Source organism: Sorex fumeus, unplaced genomic scaffold (genome assembly GCF_029834395.1).
Source record: "Sorex fumeus unplaced genomic scaffold, SorFum_2.1 ptg000063l, whole genome shotgun sequence".
In the NCBI taxonomy this organism is placed as follows: Eukaryota; Metazoa; Chordata; class Mammalia; order Eulipotyphla; family Soricidae; genus Sorex; species Sorex fumeus.
This window is the reverse complement of record NW_026606120.1, coordinates 3,993,238-4,011,694: the sequence shown is the minus strand read 5'-3', so window position 1 is coordinate 4,011,694 and position 18,457 is coordinate 3,993,238. Positions and strand designations below refer to the sequence as shown.

Sequence of the window (18,457 nt, the reverse complement as noted above, 5' to 3'; positions counted from 1 at the left end):
GGCGAGATAAGGGGCCCGCCTGCCCCACCCGGGGCGTGTCACGTGTTTGGGGGGGGCGGGGAGACGGAGTCCGGGCGAACCGCTGGGCGCAGGGACGGGGACGGGCACACGGAGCCCAGGTCCGGGACGCGTCGCTGTCACCCGGCGCCGCAGAAGCGTGAGTCGCGGGCACGGATCTCGGGGTCCGCAACCAGCTGGCGGGGGCCCCGCGAGCCTGTCCCCAGACCACAGAGCCCTCGCTCGCCTCCCGTTTCAGCACTTGCTCAGAGCGCGTCCCGCACCCCGCGTGCGAGCCTTCGCGTCCCCAGCCGAACCCCGCACTCTCCCCCGTTTCAGTCCGCTCGGCCCGGCGTCCCATCTCCACCCCGGACCTCCGTGTGAGCCCGTGCACCCAGTCCGCACCCCGACCCTGCCTCCCGCTACACACGCGCTGTCCGTCTGTGCAGACGCAGCCTCCCGGGGCTGGTCCCCAGCGCGCGGGCGCGGGGCCGCCGTCGGAGCGCTCCAGCCCTGCTCCCCGCCGCCTCGGCGCTGCTCCTCACCTGGGCCTGAGCGGCTGCAGCGCCTGCTGCACCTGCTGGGGCCGGGGCTGCTCGCGGCTCGCGGGACGGACCCTGGCCGGCACCCCGCAGCAGGGGCGCACAGAGCCGAGACCGCTGGACTGTCGGTCTCGCGACAGAGAAAAGGAGGGAGCCTGCCGCGAGCAGGGGGAGGAGAAGGGGAGGACCAGCATGAGGTCAGGGAGGGAGCGGAGATAGGGCAGGTCTACCCTCCCCTCCCACCCCTGCTGGCCCTCCCCTCTCCCTCCGAATCACCCAGATACTCCCCCCCATTCCCACTCCGCCCCAGTCCGGAATCACTGAGTCTCACAGTTGCTCATCGCCCCTTCCATCACTGGGTTTACCTGACAGGTCCTTGCCCCATCCCATTTCTCTTCCTTCCCAGTCCAACTTTGGCCAACTTGATGTGCCATCCCTCCGTGCCACTTCTCCGTACCCCTACCATTTGGGCACCTGCGGAACCATTTTTCTCCTCTCTTCCAGGACCTGTCGTGTGGCCTCCCTCCCTCCTACCCCAGTTGCCACCTCACCCCAGCCTGCAACTCACCCCCACCCTGTCGCCCAGGAATCCTCCCATTTCCCCACCAACTCTCTCCTGGCAGTACAGGGGGGGGGGGGGGGCGGGGGGGGGGGCGCAGGAGGAAAGGCTTCCCCCAGCCTAAACCCTCACCAGTATGAGCACATCTCGGGAACGCCATGCCCTTGAGCCCCCCACGCCCAGCTGATGCCCCCGGCCCCAGCCCCCTGCCTGCCCTCTCTGCTCCGCTCACCCTCTCCCCTGTCCTGCCCAGTCCACCGCCTGCTCTCAGCTCGGGCTCCCTGCCACCCTCTCATTCTCTCACCTCAGCAAATTCCTAGAGAAATGGCAGATGAGGCTGGGGCACTGGCTGGGCAGGGGGTTGGCAGAGCACCAGGAAATGGAAGACTTGGGAAAGATGTTGGGTGTCAGGAGACAGAGAACAGGGGGAAGTTTAGGGCTGCAGATACGGGGAGGGGCATGAATGACAGGTGAAGTACTGGAGGTGGGAGATGACAGGTCTGGAGGCCGCAGAGGGGCAGCAATAAGTCTGCAGAGATTTGGGGGCTGGAGGAAATGGACATGTCCATCTCAGGCAGAGAGGAAGGCTGACAGCAGAGGGTGGCCAGTACGGCCCATAAAGGCTGCTACTGACCCCATTCCCCCATGTCCTGGCTGCCCCAGTCTGGGGCTGATAAGGAGAAATGTCTAGGCAGAAGGATACCTGATACCAATTTTAAACAGAAGACAGAGTCCTCATCACCCAGCCATGAATTACCCCTGAGTTTAGCCAAGTCACGGGGATGGGTGAGATGGGTGTGCAGGTGCCCCTGGGTCCTGTTTTTGCCACTGGGGCAAAAGCACAGATGCCAGCAGCCCCATCAGCTGCCAGGCCCGCAGGTGAGTGGAGTTCTGGACCCCACGTGTAGCTCTAGAGATGCCCTTGGCTCCCCGTGGCTCTCTTGTGGGTGTCCCCATGTGTGTCCGTGTGTCTTGGGGTGTGTGTGGGTTTTTTCCTGGCTTCGAGGGAGGATGAAATCAACATCTTGGACAGAGCTGGGCTTAGCTTCCTTCCTCTGCCTTGGCCTGAATCCCCCAGAGCCTGAGGTTCTTGGGTGGAAGGGGGTTGGGGGGGGGCAAGAACTGCAGGGGAAGGCGAGGGGGGAGAGAAGCCGTGCAAACCACGGTCTTCTCTGATTCCAGGAGTTCTGCCCTGTGACCACGTGTTTCCCCATGCTCCATACTTTGCCTTTATCATTCAGAATGTCTGGCCACCATACATGAACTTGGTTCTGAGTGGCCAGAATGCCAGAAGAGGGGTAAGATCTAAAAGAATGTCCTAGGGGGCTTCTAGTCCACTTCTAGGTACAGATGGGGCTTCAGGGCAGTGCACTGGCGTCCATTTCCAAGCTTCAAGATCTTCGAGGAAGCCACTGGAAACAGTGGCAGACAATTCCAGGTTCGAAGACAACTGGCCTAAAATCTGATTGACACCCTGCGTTTCAGGCTCATCTTAATAGGTTTGCTTTCATCAGAAAGGAACCAGATTGATTGTACCATGCTGGTGCCTAATAACTGATTATCCTACTCAACTGGGAAAGGATGGGGTGGAGAAGAACCAGGAAGGGAACCCCTGTGTGAGTGAGGTCAGAGCCTTCATTGCAGTGACCCAGGGATGGACGTGAAGGCCTGCTGTGAAGGCCACATGCCCGGGCTGCTGGCAGAACCTTCCCCTCAGGTGTCTGCAGCTCTGGGCCTGTCCTTGAATGAACCTCCGAGTGTCTGTCCTGACCTCAGGAGGATAAAGGATGAATGATCTAGCAAGGAAGGGAAGAAAAAGACAGAGACGGGGAGGAAGACAAAGCCAAATAAGGGCAATTCAGGGCAGGAGCTGAAGTCTAGAGGGGACCAAGAGCGGCCAGGGGCTGGGATCCAAGGCATAGCCCCAGAGAGGGGAAGATAGAAAACAGTTGCATGAGCTTCCGTTGACAAAGCACTTTCCAATACAGACGGCATCTTCTTTGTCCCACTTTGTGGCAGAGGAAACAGGCTTGCTTGATGAGGGGCTCTGCTGGTGGGGATGAAGGTGGGCCTCCCCGCAAGTTTTCTGATTCCAAAACCTATATTCTCTCCCCACTGCCAAGAACAGCTCTAGGAAAATGGAAGAGTCGGGGTCGAAACCAATGCAGGGCAGGGGCTTCCGGGAGGACTTGAGAAGGGTGGACAGTCTGTACTTTTGAAACTACTCTCTGCATCCAGTTATTTTGTAGCTTCAGTAGAAGAACTTGCCAAGTAGAAGACAGTGGGGGTAGGGGGAGAAGTCAACATTCCATTCCTGAAAACTAGGGGTGCAAGGCTGTGAGGAAGGGAACGCAGACAGGGTCTGAGAGATGGGTGAGACTGAGAGACAAGGGCTGGCAGGGGGCAGAGAGCCACAGAAAGAAGGGCTGGGACCCTTAAAACTTCCTTCGCCCGAGACATGGGTGTGGGAAGACGGGTGGAGGGAGGACATTTCTATCTCGTGACAAAAGAAAGTCACACAATTGTTTTGTTCTCTGCTCTGGGGCTCTGGGGCGGGTGGGCGCTGTATTTACCAGAGGGACTGAGGTCGCTGTGGCAACCACACATCTGGGCCCCGGAATCCAGATGTGCTGTCTCCAGAAGCCATAGCAGAACGATGAGGCAAACCCTGGGCTCCCCGGCCCCCGGCCCCCACAGCTGGGAAGAGGACAGAGGATCTGAGCGGGGAAGTGAAGCAAGAAGGGGGAAAGGAGAGGGCTGAGCGGGGGAGGAGAGAGGAAGTCATGGAAGGGACAAGGAATGTGGACAAAGTAGAAAGGCAGGAGGCAAGCGCAGGGTCAGCAGAGGATGAGACCAAGGACAAAGGAAGCATCCAAGGGGTGAGGACCAAAGGGATGCCCAAAGCAGAAAGGTCCCGAAGAGAAGGCAGCAACCTGTGGCGAGACAGCAGGCAGGAAAGATGCCTAGAGAAAATAGGAGGGGGCGAGGGCCTGGGAGATGCTAACTGGAAGGAAGGTGGCAGGACAGAATGAGATGGGGGGTGGGGGTGGCGAGGGAGGTGGAGGCTCAGGTGGTGTGGGGTGGCTGCTGGCTGGGGACCACACGGGCCTGAAGGGTGGCAACCCAGACACCAAACTGCCTCACCCTCGTGACATCCCCTCTCCTGGTGCTCTCTCATCCTTCCTGTCCCCCAGTCCCCAAGAGAGTCTATTGATTCATGCCATTGTGCCAGCTGTCTCCTGCCACTGCATAATCCAATAGCAGCAGACACCAATACACTTCCCTGAGTGTATTGGTCGGGAGAGAAGTGACGGGACACAGCCTGGCTGGTGAGGGTCCCAGAAGGGACCAAAGCAGAGGAGAGAAGGGGAATGAGAACAAAAATGGAAAGAGGCGCTGGGGACTAGAGTACAGTGGGCAGGGAACTTGTCTTGCACAGGGCCAACCCGGGTTTGATCCCTGGCATCCCTTGTGGTCCCCCGAATCCCACCAGGAGTAATTCCTGAGCACAGAGAAAGGAGAGCAAGGAGTAACCCGAGCATTGCCGGGTGTGGCCCCCAAAAAGAAATGGAGAAAGGTGCAAGAGGAAAAGGCATGTGTGCTATGTTCCTGACACCATGAACATTTTTTCTGTCCTATTATCAACCTTGAAAAATAAGTCTTGAGTATCCCATTTTACAGATGAGAAAACTCAAGCCATCAAAATAACCACCGATAAATAAGCACCCCCAGAGGCAGGAGCAATGCAGCAAGTAGGGCATTTGCCTGGCATGTCTAGGTTCCGTGTCAGGGACAGCCACTGAGCAAAAGCCATGTTGGGAATCTGACTCCTTGTTCGCCTCGAGCTCCTGGCTGGAATGAGGCTGCAGAAGGCTCAGAGGGACTTTGGGACCGGAAGCGCTGGCTGAGGAGCCGGGGCTGCCCTCTGGAGGGATGAGAGGCGCAGTTCCTGGGAGTCCAGTTCCAAGTTGTCATGGTGACTCGGTCTGTTTTCACCCCAAACACAGTAACGGGGAAAGGGGAGCCTGGCTGGACACGTGAGGCTGCTCCCCCTCCTTCGGGCCTGGGCTTGTGGCCCGGGCAGCCCCTGTCCAGTCATCTAGGCCTTGTGCCCAGGCCCAACCCACACGCTCCAGCTGACCCAGGACACTTCTGCAGGGCCGGGCCAGTGGCCACGGGGTCCCCCCAGGCTGAGTGAGCCCCTCGCCATCGGTCCCCGTCCCCCTGATTAGAAGGCCCACGCATTCTAACTCCTCCAGTTTAGAGCTCATGTTCATCGCCTCCCCCTCGCCTCCCCCATCCCCTCCCCACCGTGGTGCCTCCTTTCTGGGCTTATAGCCCTCAAGCCCCAGCATTGCTGTTTGTTTGAGTGGTTCCTCCTGGAAAGCAAGAGGGCGAGAACCTGCTGGTCTGCGGGGGGGACCATGGGAGGCTGTTCACCCCGAAGGGTGTGGGGCCCCCTGCGCCTTCCTGTTTACTCAGACACATTCCAGGTCTGGATCCTCGGTCCGTCACGCCATGGGACATCCCTCCCAACCCCCCTTGCAGGACACAGACATGGGCCAGCGCTGCAGGGGTGGGGACAGGGATGACATGAGGCCTGCGATCCCACACCCACCGCACCCCAGCTGTGGCTTCAGTGCTGGGATCTTTGACGCTGGCCCTGAGGAGCACCCCCCCACACACACTGGTCCCCCAATTCCCCATCCTGGCCAGGAATGCAGCCGCCATTCCTTTCACGCCCTCCGGGTTGTTTATTTAAAATAAAAGAAGATATGCACAGACATCAATGATTCTCCCTCCAACATTCCTCCACCATTCCTCCCCGTAACAAGCTCCACAACGTAAAAATTCTCCTTGTCCCACCTGGGGACTCAATGCCCACCTCCACACGCCCACCCCCAAAACAGAAGAATAAAAAAGAAGTGCATACTCCCCAAACTCAACTTCACTCGACACCCTTCGGGAGAGAAGCGGGGACTGGGGTTTCATGAAATGAAAGGCGCCCTGTGTTCCCAAGGGGGGATGGGAGAAGGGGGACCCCAAACCGCCCGGCAAGTGCTTACCTTCCGTACCCTGGCTTTCCTTTCCCAGCTGCCCAAGGAAAAGCAGAAACAGTCCCATGTGGTCGCCCCGCCCACCACCCCCCACGTTCTAGGTCAAGTGTGAGCACAGAGGTCAAGGGTGATCGAGGTAGAGGGCCTGGCTGGCGGCAGAGGCTGGCAAGGGGCCACTGGTGCCATTGCCTGGGGTTGCGGACGGCTGTTTCCGGAGCGAGGGGGGCACTGTGGAGGTCTTGATGTGAATCACCCGGGTGTCCATGACCTCACACTCGATCTGCATCATCTCCTCATAGTCCCCAGGGGGGCCCCTGCCCGACAGTGTCTCTGTGGGGAGGGAAGAAGGGGAAGGGTCAGGAAAGTGGAGGTGATCAGGAAGGAGTGGGCCCCGGGGAGGAGAGAGAGGAGTTGCAGGACAGGGGAGCATGAATGAGGTGCAGGGAGATGGGAGGGGAAGGACAAGATGGATGAGTGTGAGACCACAGAACAGGGGAGAGCAAGGAAACTCCGGCAGGTTCCAGCCCCCACCCCGAAGTTCCTGCACTGTCCTGCCCACACCCACTTCCTGTTCCCCCTCCCACACATCTCACCCCTCTCCCCGCCCCACACCCCCAGCAGCTCAGGTCAGACCCTCTTATGGGACTGCCCGCTTCCTCAATCCAGCGGGGAAAGAGTTACCATTGGGGGCCATGGCGGGCATCACCAGGGACATCTTGGGCCGAGAGGTCTTGTTGTGGCTGATGGCTGGGAGCAGCAAGTGGTCCTTGAAAGAGGGGCCAGGCCGGGAGGGCGGAGGAACAGTCACTCAGCCGGTCGCAGTGGAGTCTACAGCCACACCTCGCAGCCAGACTCCTGGGATACCCTCAACCCCCACCCCAGGGTGACAGAGATGGAACAGGGAGGGGGTCTTACCCTGCGGAAGGAGACGACGTAAAACGTGTCTTCCCGCCGATCTATTGCATCCAGGAACTCTGGCTGCGAGCGGTCCGGGTGGCGATACAGCTGCAGCTGACCCGCAGAATCCCTAGGCAGGCACAGAGGGAGCATTGGGGAGGATCCAGCCTGTGCCCGGCTCCCCCAGTGGATCAGGGAGGAAGAAACCACTGGAGGCAGCTCTCGGGGGTAGCTCCTCCCACCCAGAAGAACCTCAATAAACAAGCACTCCTGGGAGCTGGAGCAATAATGCAGCAGGTAGGGCATCTGCCTGGCATGGGCTGGCCCGTGTTTAATCCCCGGTCCCCAAAGCTCCGAGAGGAGTGATCCTTGAGCACAGAGCCAGGAGTTGGCCCTGAGCACAGCTGGGTATGGCCCCAACACAAAACCCAAAAACAGAAGGAATCAAGAAGCACCCCAACTCACCTTTCGGGGGGCCCGGGAGGCTGGGTGGGGACTGCCTTAACTGGAGGAGATTTCTTCCGTGGCTGAGACTTCTGGAAGGAGAAGTATCTAAGGATTTGAAGAGGGTGAAGGGAAAAGGGAGAGAGAGACGGCCCTGGAAGCTGACGCCGCCTCACACCTACCCGATCCCTCCGGCCTCCACCCCGAGAAGCCCCCGGGAGCCCAGCACGCTTAGTTCTGGTCCAAGTGGCTTCCGAGAACAGGCCTTCCCCCTACCTGTCTCTCCTGGACCCTCTGAGGAACCTTCCGTCGGCCTCTCTGGTGTCGCTGGACCCATCCGCTCAGCTCATCAGCAAGCCTGGGAGGCAGACAAGGGGTCAAAGCTCTGCGCCAGGCCAAGACGCCCACTGTCCATATGCACATCAGGAGGGAGAGGGGAGGCAAGGGCAGCGGGGCTCACGCAGGGCACTCAGCCCCGGAGGGGAGACACCTGCTGAGACCCCCACATTCTCAAGAGCAGGGGAGTCGCCTAATGAGAACCCCCCATCTGGAGAGCAGGAGAGATGCCCACTGAGACCCCCACTCTGGAGCGCGGGGAGACGACTGCTGAGACCCCCACACTGAGAGCAGGGGAGATGCCCGCTGAGACCCCCACACTGAGAGGAGGGCAGAGGCCCGCTGAGACCCCCACACTGAGAGCAGGGCAGAGGCCTGGTGAGACCCCCACACTGAGAGCAGGGCAGAGGCCTGGTGAGACCCCCACACTGAGAGGAGGGCAGAGGCCCACTGAGACCCCCACACTGAGAGCAGGGCAGAGGCCCGGTGAGACCCCCACACTGAGAGCAGGGGAGACGCTCGCTGAGACCCCCACACCGAGAGCAGGGCAGGGCCTGCTGAGGCATCCACACCTCAGGGACTCGGTCCGGTTGAAGTGCCGACAGTCTGAGGCGAGGAAGAGCTGGTCCAGGTCCCTCAGCAGCAGCTCCTCGGCGCCTCCGGGGAAGGCTGTCAGGTTTCTGGAGGGAGACACGCAAGGGCACTGAAGCAGCGGCCCGGCACTCCCTGTGAGCAGAGTCCGCGAGCACGGGAACAGCTGGGGCTGTGCTCCTGAAGAACAGGCAGGGCCAGATGGCGCAGTGGGAGGGAGCACCAGCTTTGCATGCAGGAGTCCTGGCTTTGGTCACCAGCCCTGCACAGTCCTGAGCACTGAGCTGGGCTCAGCCCGAAACACGCTGTGTGGGAGCAGGGGAGGGAAGGAAGAGGAGGAGGAGAACAAGCAGCAGCAACCAGAAGAAACAAAAGAAGTGGAAATGAAGCACCCACAGCCTGGCAGAAGAGAGCGGCCCTCTCTCCCTCTCCTCTCACCTGAAGCTGGGCCGGCCAACGGAGCTGGGTGCAGGCTCCGCGGGGCCCTGGGGGGAGCCCTGCAGGGGCTCAACTCCTCCAAGTGGCTCCTGTGCTGAAAATTCCAGCAGGTGTCGGCGGGGCCGAGGTGCCTCTCCACTCATCCGAGGAGAGATGTGAGATGAAGGGAGCTCGCTGATGCTGGAAGGACGGAGCAGGCCAGGACCCCACGTTACCAGGGGGCGGTTAAGAGCAAGGGCTCTGCAGAACCTCCCTGGCCCCATGTTCCCTTCTCTCCCCCTTTCTCTCCCCCTCCTCCTCCCTCCCTCCTTTCCTCTCCCCCTTCTCCTCCCTCTCTGTCACTCCCCTCCGTCTCTCCTTCTCTCTCCCTCCCTCCTGCCCTCTCTCTTTCTCCTCAAATATCTCTAAATTTCACTAGTAAAATTATTTTTCTCAAAGTAGACTACAGACCAAACATGATTGCCACTCAATGCCTCTTTTGCAAACCACAACAACCAAAAGGAGAGAGAACAAAAGGGAATGCCCTGCCACAGAGGCAGGGTGGATGGGGGGGAAAGGGGGATAGGAGGGATACTGGGATCCGTGGTGGTGGGAAATGGGCACTGGTGGAGGGATGGGTATTTGACCATTGTATAATTGAAACCCAAGCACAAAAAATTGTAAGTCTACAACTGTACCTCATGGTGTCTCACTAATAAAAATTTTTGTAAAATAAAAGCAAAAAAAAAATTATTTTTCTCAGATGCAGAATGATCTCGCATGCAAAATATAAAGACACTTCATGGGGCCAGAGAGACAGTCCAGTGGGCAGGGAGATCTGCACATGACTGACCCAGGTTCAATCTTCAGCACCCCCTACTCCCTGAGCACCACCAGGAGTAATTCCTGAGTGCAGAGCCAGGAGTAACCCCTGAGCATCACTGGTTGTGGCCAGAAAAAAGGAAAAAAAAAAAAAGAAACTCCACAGGCCCAAAGGAAACAGAAATGAAGAGCAGGAGAACTGGCCTTCAGTAGGAAGCTTGCCACTGGGGGACAAGGTAAAGAATGGAACACTAGGTCATAGTGAAGGGGGAAAGTGCCTGGGGACATCAGTGGAGGGAAGTGAGCACTGGAGAAGGGATGGGTGCTAGAACACTATGCCTGAAATTTAATAATGAATAACTTTGTAACTCTGTAATTCATGGTGATCCAACTTAAAAAAAGGAAAAATAAAAAATTTGTTTTTCTTTAAAAGTCATTTTTCTTCACTAAACAACAACAACAAGCTGGATCTCTTATAGTCCTGTAGCTGAGAACACGCCGAGGTCACAGGGTCATGAGAAAGAAGAATGAACATCTGAGAGGCTGGCACGCAGCGAACACTCCCCAGTCACTGTATTTATCAACGACATCAGCAGCTCGGACCCCAGAACATGCCACTTATGATGGAAACCAGGGAACAGAGGGACTCGGTGGACACCCTACTGGGGCTAAGAACCCCAGAGTTGTGTGTAGTGAGATGACAGGGACTGAGCTGTCAAAACTGGTGGTGGGGGCGCGGTAAAGGTGGGGTCTGGACAGAAGGGACTGGGGAGGCAGAAAGCGTCTCACCTGACAGGGCCAAAGTTGAAGGCAATGAAGAGAAGGAAGACCATGATGCAGACCACCTTCCTGTTTCCAGACCCTAACTTGAGCTCGCTGTTCTAAGGTGCAGAGGAAGAGCCGAGAGAGGGCGTGTCATCACAAGGCTCCTCTATTCATTCCTCTCCGCTCGCTCAGCCCCGGGCAGAGCCACCCTACCTCAGCCAGCAACACCTCCAGCCGCCGCCGGAGGGCAGCATTCTCCCGGCGGAGCTGCTGGTTGTCGGCCAGCACCACCTGCAGCCGGGCCTCCAGCCCCTGCAGATATTCCTTCTTCTTCCTTCGAGACTGGCAGGCCGACTCCCGGTTCTTGATCATTCTCTGCTGCCGCTTCAGCAGCTTGGCCTGGACGCCCAGAGGGTCAGGAGGAGGAAAAGGATGGGAGAGGGGAAGCGGGCCCTGCAGCATGCTAGGCCAGCCTGCCTGGCGCACAGCTGGGCCTCTGGCCTCTACCCTCCACTAACAGCCACCCAAGGGCCCGAGGTTCAGTTACTCCCAGCTCCTCTCCCCAGGCTGAGAGAAGCCCGGCGGTAGGAGGAACCTCCTCCAGATTGCTGGAGGAACCTCAGTTTCCTTGGTTGGTGGTCTTCCTGCATCTTAATTACTCTTTGCAGGGTCCACAGTTTAAATTTCTGTAATGAAGGAACGGCTCCCTAATTTTCCTCAAGGAAGCAGCTACCACCACAAACAACATTGTCTGATTCCTCCAGGTTTTTATTGACTGCCAGTCCCCCCATCTCTCCATCTACAGAGAAACCCTAAGAATCTAAATCTACAGAGCAGATACCTAGAGGCAGGGGTCCACTCTGTGGATTACATTTATTTCCCTGCATGTTTTTTTTCCTTTAGTTTTTGGGTCACACCAAATGGTGCTCAGGGCTTACTCCTGGCTCTGTGCTCAGAGAACACTCCTGATTGGGTCGGGGAATCATACATGGTGCCAAATATCCAACTGAAGTCTACCACGTGCAAGGCTAGTGACTTGACTTCAGTTCTCTCTCTCTTGCTCTGCATCTCACAGTCCTCTCTCGACAGACTGGTGTTTCCCCCCATCTCCCATCTCCCACACTTACATCTACTTCAGGTGGGCAGGAGTTCCCATGCACGGGGGCTGGGACAATGCTCTTCCTCTCAGGCCGGGAAGCCGGCGGGGCTGGTCCCTCAGGCTGGACCCGAATAGCACCTTGGATGAGGACAACTGGGGACACTGGGGTAAGTGGGCAGGAGGGAGAAAGCAGAGAGCTGTCAGTCAGGTGGCACCACGCCCACACGTAAGCACCCACCAGGTCGGGTGGCTCAGTAGTTGGGAACGCGCCAGTGAGCCAAACCAGTTGGTCACCTTCTCTCCTTTCTCAGTACCTGGGGGCGGCTGGACAAGAGGCTGCAGAAGGACGGTGGTGCTGGGAGGCACAGCTCGGGGCGGTACCGGGACCGTGGTTATCACCACAGGTTTGGGCTGTAGGGGCGGCTTCCGGGCAGGAAGGGCTTTGCCTGTCACAGGGGGTAAGGCAGGAAAGGAGGAATGTTGAGACCCTGCGCCCATTGCGAGAGTTTGTGGGCCTCAGGAGGCACCGTTACCTGAGGAGCCAGCAGGGGAGGGGCCCATACTGATCTGGACGGCTCCAAGAGGGGGGCCTGAGACATCCCGCAGGAGACAACCTTGAGGGGACGGGGACTCTGTCTTCACCTCCAGGATCTCTTCCCCTACAAAAGCCTATGGGGGCATCCCAGAGACACGTGAGTGAGGACGGTCGAGGAGGAATTGTCAGTGTTCAGGGAGGCCCGAGGGAGGTGAACGCTTGCCTGGCCGGGGGACTCTGCGGAGAGCAGCGAGGCCTCGGAGTGGACAGAGGAACATGGAGAGCCAGGTTCTAGCTTGGTCTGGACATCTGTGAAGTGGCAGGGGAAGACAGCAATCTTGAGAGTGAGTCGGCACTGCCGAGGAAACCAGCGGCAGGGTCATTTCCCCTTGCCCCTAGAAATGAAGCACCTCAGCATGGCACACACTGGGGCTCGGCACCCCGCCGCCCCTTCACCCAGGACTTCTTTCCCCTTCGGAAGCTGTTTCTTGCACCACTTTTGCAACTAGCCTTGCCACATGGCTCGCCACCTGTCCCTTCGTGCACGTTCCCTTCCTACTGTGTCAGCACTGAATTGCAAAGCCTCGATACGCTGGAGCCTTCCAAAAGGCTGGTCTCTCACGGCTCAATCAGCAGGTGTGAGACCAATACCATGCGGAGATTCAGTCCAAGGTCAATGGTCCACGCGGCCGCTGGCCCATACCACTCAGTGTGGTTTTGCTGTTGTTGTTGCTACTGTTTTGTGGCCACACTCGGCAATGCTCACGAGTTACTTTTGGTTCAGCATTTAGGAATCACTCCTGGCAGTGCTAAGGGGACTACATGGGGTGCCAGGGATCGAACCCAGGTTGGCCTCGTGCAAGACAAACGACCTACCCACTGTACTATCTCTCAGTCCCACCTCTCATTTCGGCACGTAATTTGTAATCACCAACACTGCACTTTTTCTGTTTGTTTTGGGGCCATACCTGGCAACCCTCAGGGGTTACTCCTAGCTCTGCATTCAGGAATCACTCCCCAGCAGTGCTCAGGAGACCATATGGGATGCCAAGGATTGAACCAAGGTCAGCTGTGTGCGGCAAATGCCTTACCCACTGTACTATCTCTAGAGCCCAACTCTCATTCTGGGATATAATTATCTGGTCACCAACACTGCTTTTTTTTTTTTTTTGCTTTTTGGATGGGCTGGAGCGATAGCACAGCAGGTAGGGTGTTTGCTTTGCACGTGGCCGACCCGGGTTTTATTCCTCCATCCCTCTCGGAGAGCCCGGCAAGCTACCAAGAGTATCCCGACCTCACAGCAGAGCCTGGCAAGCTCCCCATGGCATATTCGATATGCCAAAAACAGTAACAACTCTCACAGTGGAGACATTACTGGTACCTGCTCGAGCAAATCGATGAACAACGGGAGGACAGTATTCAGTGCTACAGTGCTTTTTGGGCCACACCCCTCAATGCTCAGGGGTTACTCCTGGCTCTGCTCTGGGGACCATATGGGATGCTGGGAATCAAACCCGGGTCAGCTGTATGCAAGGCAAACGCCCTACCCACTGTACTATTGCTCCAGCCCCCAACACTTCTTTTTCAACTTTCAAAATAATCATTTATTTCTGAATTGGTCATAGTCATATGATACAAAATCTCAAAGGAAAAAACAGGAATCTGGTAAAAAGTGCATGCCCTTCCATGTCCACCAGTCACTCAAATCACTGCACAGGCAGTGGTAACTATTTGACCTTCATACCATGCATTACAATTTTCATGAGAAGCTCCAAAAGTAAGAATTACGTCTTATGTTTCAAAGCCTTCAATGTCATGGGCAAAGGCCCTAGGAAATTTTCCCTAAGTAAAAGAACAATGCTATCTTTTGCAAACTTGTTAACAATCACCTTGGTGTCAGAGGCTTTTCGATTCTTATTCTGTTTGTCCTCTTGTAACTTTTAATAATATGCTGGATGTGAACTGCTTGTGCCTCCAAATCTCCTCTCCACTCTTCCCTGTCCTCTCTGAGGCCCAAGAGGAAAACATATTGCTTCATCAAGCACCCTTGTCCCCAAGCTTCTGGTTATAGTTCAACTATGGCGAGATGGTGCCAAAACACCCTGAAGGTGCCTAGAAATCAACAGTCCAACACTGAATCTAACCTCTCTGCAGCTGGGGATCCTGTTCTGTCTTTATCCAGTATATGGTTCCTTAATGGTCTGGAGAGATAGTACAGCGGATATGGTGCTTGCCTTGCACAGCTGACCTGAGTTTGATCCCTGGCACCATATATGGTCCCCCAAGCAACACCAGGAGTGATATATGAGCACAGAACCAGGACGAGCTCTGAGCACAGTCAGGTATGGCCCCCAAATGCCCCAAATGGTAGCATCAATCAATGGATGGCTGCCCTAGCCAGATGAAACCTTTTCTTTTCTTCTTTCTCTTTTTGGGTCACCCGGCAATGCTCAGGGGTTATCCTGGCTCTGCACTCAGGAATTACTCCTGGCGGTGCTCAGGGGACTATATGGAATGCTGGGAATTTAACCCAGGTCAATCACTTGCAAGGCAAATGCCCTATGCACTGTACTATCACTCCAGCCCCAAAGCCTTTTCTTTGATTCCTGCCCCTCTCCAGTGCCCAATGGGTTACTACAGTTCAATCATTCTACTTCATTCTTTCTGCCTTTTCCTCAATGTCCAAATGTCTTAACTGTATAAATGTCATCCTTAGTCCCCTCCTTCTACTTCTAGTCCTGTCTCACTGAAACCCCTGTCCTCCTCTGCCACCAGAGCAACCGTCCTAACCGTTACTCTTCTACTCAATTCTTCAATTATCCAATCTCTGGGTTATTCACTTGATTTACCTTACAAAAGCTACGAGGCCGCTGGCAGGGGCCCGCCTATCTCTGTCTCCCTGTATCTCCCAACCCTCTCCTCATATCCACACTGAACACACACAGGTTCCTTGCACATGCCAGTCCACATATTCTTCTGTGCTTATTTCTAAAAATCAGCTTAGAGGGATAGGGAGATGAGATTCGCCTGAGGGTGCCCCACTTCAGTGCCTGCTACTGCATAGAACCCCAAGCACTGCTGGGAGCAAGCCCCAATGACCACTCCAAAAGAAGCCCTCGAAGGTCGGAGTGATAGTACAATGGGTAGGACGTTTACTCTGCATACAGCCAACCTGGGTTTGATCCCTGGCATCCCATATGGTCTCCCAAGCTCAGCCAGGAGTAATTCCTGAGTGCAGAGCCAGGAGTAACCCCTGAGTAACGCTGGGTGTGACCCAAAAAGCAAAAAAAATAATAAAATAAAATAAAACAAGCCCCTGAGTACCACCAGCATATCCTAAACAACAGCAAAACTCATCTCAAGAAGGGATAGAGAGATAATACAGCAGGGAGGGCATTTGCCTTGCACATGGCTGACCTGGGTTTGACCCCTTATGGTTCCCCAAGTTTGTCAGGTGTGACTCCTGAGTGCAGAGCCAGGAACAACCCCTAAGTACCATTGGATATAGCCCCCCAAAATATTTTTTTAAATAATTTTAGGGGTTGGAGTGATAGTACAGTGGGTAAGGAGCTTGCCTTGCATGTGGTCAACCCCTGGTTCGATCCTTGGCACCCCAAAGAGTCCCCCAAACACCGTTACCCAACACACCAGGAGTGATCTGAGTGCACAGCCAGGAGTAAGCCCTGTGCACTACCAGGTATGACCAAAAATGAGACAAAAAGGTTTTACAGTGAAACACTGAAGAAATAAAAGTAGTAACAAATCCTTACAAAACTATCAGTACATTTCTTTGAATGCAAAGCAACAAGAAGTTACATAATGGATACTAGAAATAAAAACCCTGACTCAGGGCTGGAGACCTAGTGCAGCAGGTAGGGCATGTGCCTTTTACATCACTGACCCAGGTTTGATCCCTGGGATCACATATGGTTCCCTGTGCACTGCCAGGAGTAAATGCCTGGTAACCACTGATGGTCAGCTGGTGTGACCCCAAAACCAACAAAACTCCCCATTTCTCCAGTGCTACTGTGGTTTCCTCCCTGGATTTTCTCCTAGTTATCCAGTCATCTCCCTTCAGTATCTTTTTCTTCCAGTCCAGCTGCCTGTGCCCCTACCCTCCTGTGATAAGCCTGGAGGTGGTAATAAGCCATTATTACCTGGTGGATCATCGCAGGTGGGGCCCACATTGATCTGGACGGTTTCAAATGGGGATCCTGGATAATCTCCCAGGAGGCAGAGTGGGGGTGCCAAGGACTCTGTCTTCACAACCAGCATGTCCCCTACACCAGAGGCCTGGGTGAGAGTGGGAGTGAAGAGAGGTTGGAAAAAGAAAAGACCCGGTCCTGTTCCTGCCTGGCACTACCTGGTCCTCTGAGCACTGCTGATGTGGCCCTTGCCTACCACTGGATCTGAGCATCAAACCTCTAGGCCTGTACAAGCCAGAAATTATAGGGAGCTTCCCTGGAGGCCTCTGAGCATTACCTAGGAACTCCCCCCAAACCCCACCAACCCCACCAAAAAAAAAAAAAAGAAGAAGAAGAAATAGGCGCTGGAGCAATAGGACAGCTGGGAGGGCATTTGCCTTGCACACCACTGACCCGGGTTTGATTCCCCTGCATCCCATATGGTCCCCTGAGCACTGCCACAAGCACTGCCACTGAGTGTTGAGTGTAGAGCCAGGAGGAACCCATGAGAATCACCGGGTGTGACCCAAAAAGCAAAAGACAAATAAATCTTAAAAAAAGAAAGAAAGAAAGAAAGAAAGAAAGGAAGAAAGAAAAGCATACGTGGGGGAAACAGTAATATGGTTAGGGGACTTTCAGTGCACACTGTTGACCCAGGTTTAACCCCCTGCATCCATATGGTCCCAGAGCCCACCAGGAGTGATTCCTGAATGCAAAACCAGGAATAAGTCCCAAGTACCACCAGGTGTGTCCCCCAAAGAAAATAAATAAATAAAAAGATTCCATCTTCACTTTTAGAGAGCCAGAGTGCAGTTGTTGCAAATAAGGAATTAAAGGGAAAAGGCAGGAGAGAAGCCCCAACACATGAGTCACAGTACATGTCATTTCCTCAACACGTGGGGGAAGGGAACAGAGCCAAGTCTGCTACAGGGAGGACATGGAGGGAGATGATGGACACTCTCACCTGGCTGGAGGGCTCCGTAGAAAGCTGGGATGATTCGGAGCTGAGTGAGGAGGAGGAGCAGGGGGATGATGGCTCAGACTTCACCTGCAGATCTGGAGGGAAAGTGGCTACAAAATAACCAGGAAGCAGGGCATGACAGAGTCCAAGAAGGCTCCAAGGACATGCGTCTCTCCCATCTCCCACCACCACCACCACCATGGCAAGGGGGAGGAAAATAGGAAGAGGTTGAAGGGAGGAATACAGGAACTCATGGAGGTGAGGTGTGAGGATGCCAGAAACTGTGTCGTTTCTGGGAAACATCGGGAAGATGGGGCAATCTGGAAGGATGACAGAATTGGAGCATCTTACCTTGGAAGAGAGGTAGGGTGTCCCATGGGGGCTCAGGGGGGCTGACGTCCATCCCCAGGTCCAGAGAACTGCTGCCAAACTGAGTAAGGGATGAGATGGGACAGCAAAAATGAGAAGGCACGGGGCGGGGGGCGAGGGTGGGGGTGCTGCAGGGGAGGTCTGGTCAGGGGGTGAGCCCCGGAGTTGGGATCAGTCCCACCCATCAAAAGTAAGCGGGGGCGGGGAATACCGGGACATCCTGCTCCGGGCAACGGAAGAGCTGCGTGGGCTCCTCGGCCACTTCATCCAGGCCCGTGTACAAGGTGCAATCTGCAAGAGATGCGAGGTGTCAGGGGGTGCTGGTTTGGTGGTCCAGCCTCCAGACCCACACACAGCCCTCGTCCCACACCTCATTGGCTCGGCTCGGCCAGACCCACCGCCCGCCCACTTGAAAAGTGATACCTAAACCCAAAGAACTTCAGCCCCTCGGCCCGACCCCAGCACTGCACGAGGCGTGCGCTGGGCGCGGGGGCGAGGGTCCTCCCCAACTCCGGCATCTCCCTCAATGCACCAGAGCCCCCTGCTCCGCCCTCCCCCAGACGGGTGAATTCCGTATTTGCCCAGCTCGCCACTCGGGGCCTCCGCTTCCTTCCGGCGAGCCTCGGGGACACAAGCATGCCACAGCCCACCCGGCGCCCCCGGCCTCACTCCGCACACCCCAGTCCTCCGGGCTCAGCAGGTTATCGGTGAAAAAACGCGTCGGGTCCGCAATCTCGCTGAGGAGCATCAGTTCCGCCATCTTTGCCCCCCGCCCCCCGACCATGAGACGCTTCCCAAGGCCCGCCTCTCCCCGTCAACTTCTCAGTTGACTCCTGGAGAAAAAAAAAAAAGGCGGGGAGGTCGCGGAAGCTCCGTGGACCA

General features: G+C 56.1%; 1 protein-coding gene across 1 annotated transcript; it reads right to left on the bottom strand.

The window, feature by feature from the left end:
- Positions 1-5,903: 5,903 nt before the first annotated feature.
- On the bottom strand, positions 5,904-18,394 carry ATF6B (activating transcription factor 6 beta). The gene is made up of 18 exons (XM_056126956.1): positions 18,245-18,394; positions 17,787-17,866; positions 17,558-17,636; positions 17,210-17,316; positions 16,219-16,354; positions 12,285-12,370; positions 12,060-12,195; positions 11,841-11,972; positions 11,555-11,688; positions 10,641-10,826; positions 10,452-10,543; positions 8,862-9,041; positions 8,405-8,512; positions 7,773-7,854; positions 7,518-7,588; positions 7,071-7,182; positions 6,837-6,921; positions 5,904-6,485 (listed from the first exon to the last, which is right to left on the bottom strand). Exons 1-18 carry the CDS (start codon positions 18,357-18,359, stop codon positions 6,277-6,279), a joined length of 2,130 nt encoding a protein of 709 aa, XP_055982931.1. The 5' UTR covers positions 18,360-18,394; the 3' UTR covers positions 5,904-6,276.
- Positions 18,395-18,457: the final 63 nt, after the last annotated feature.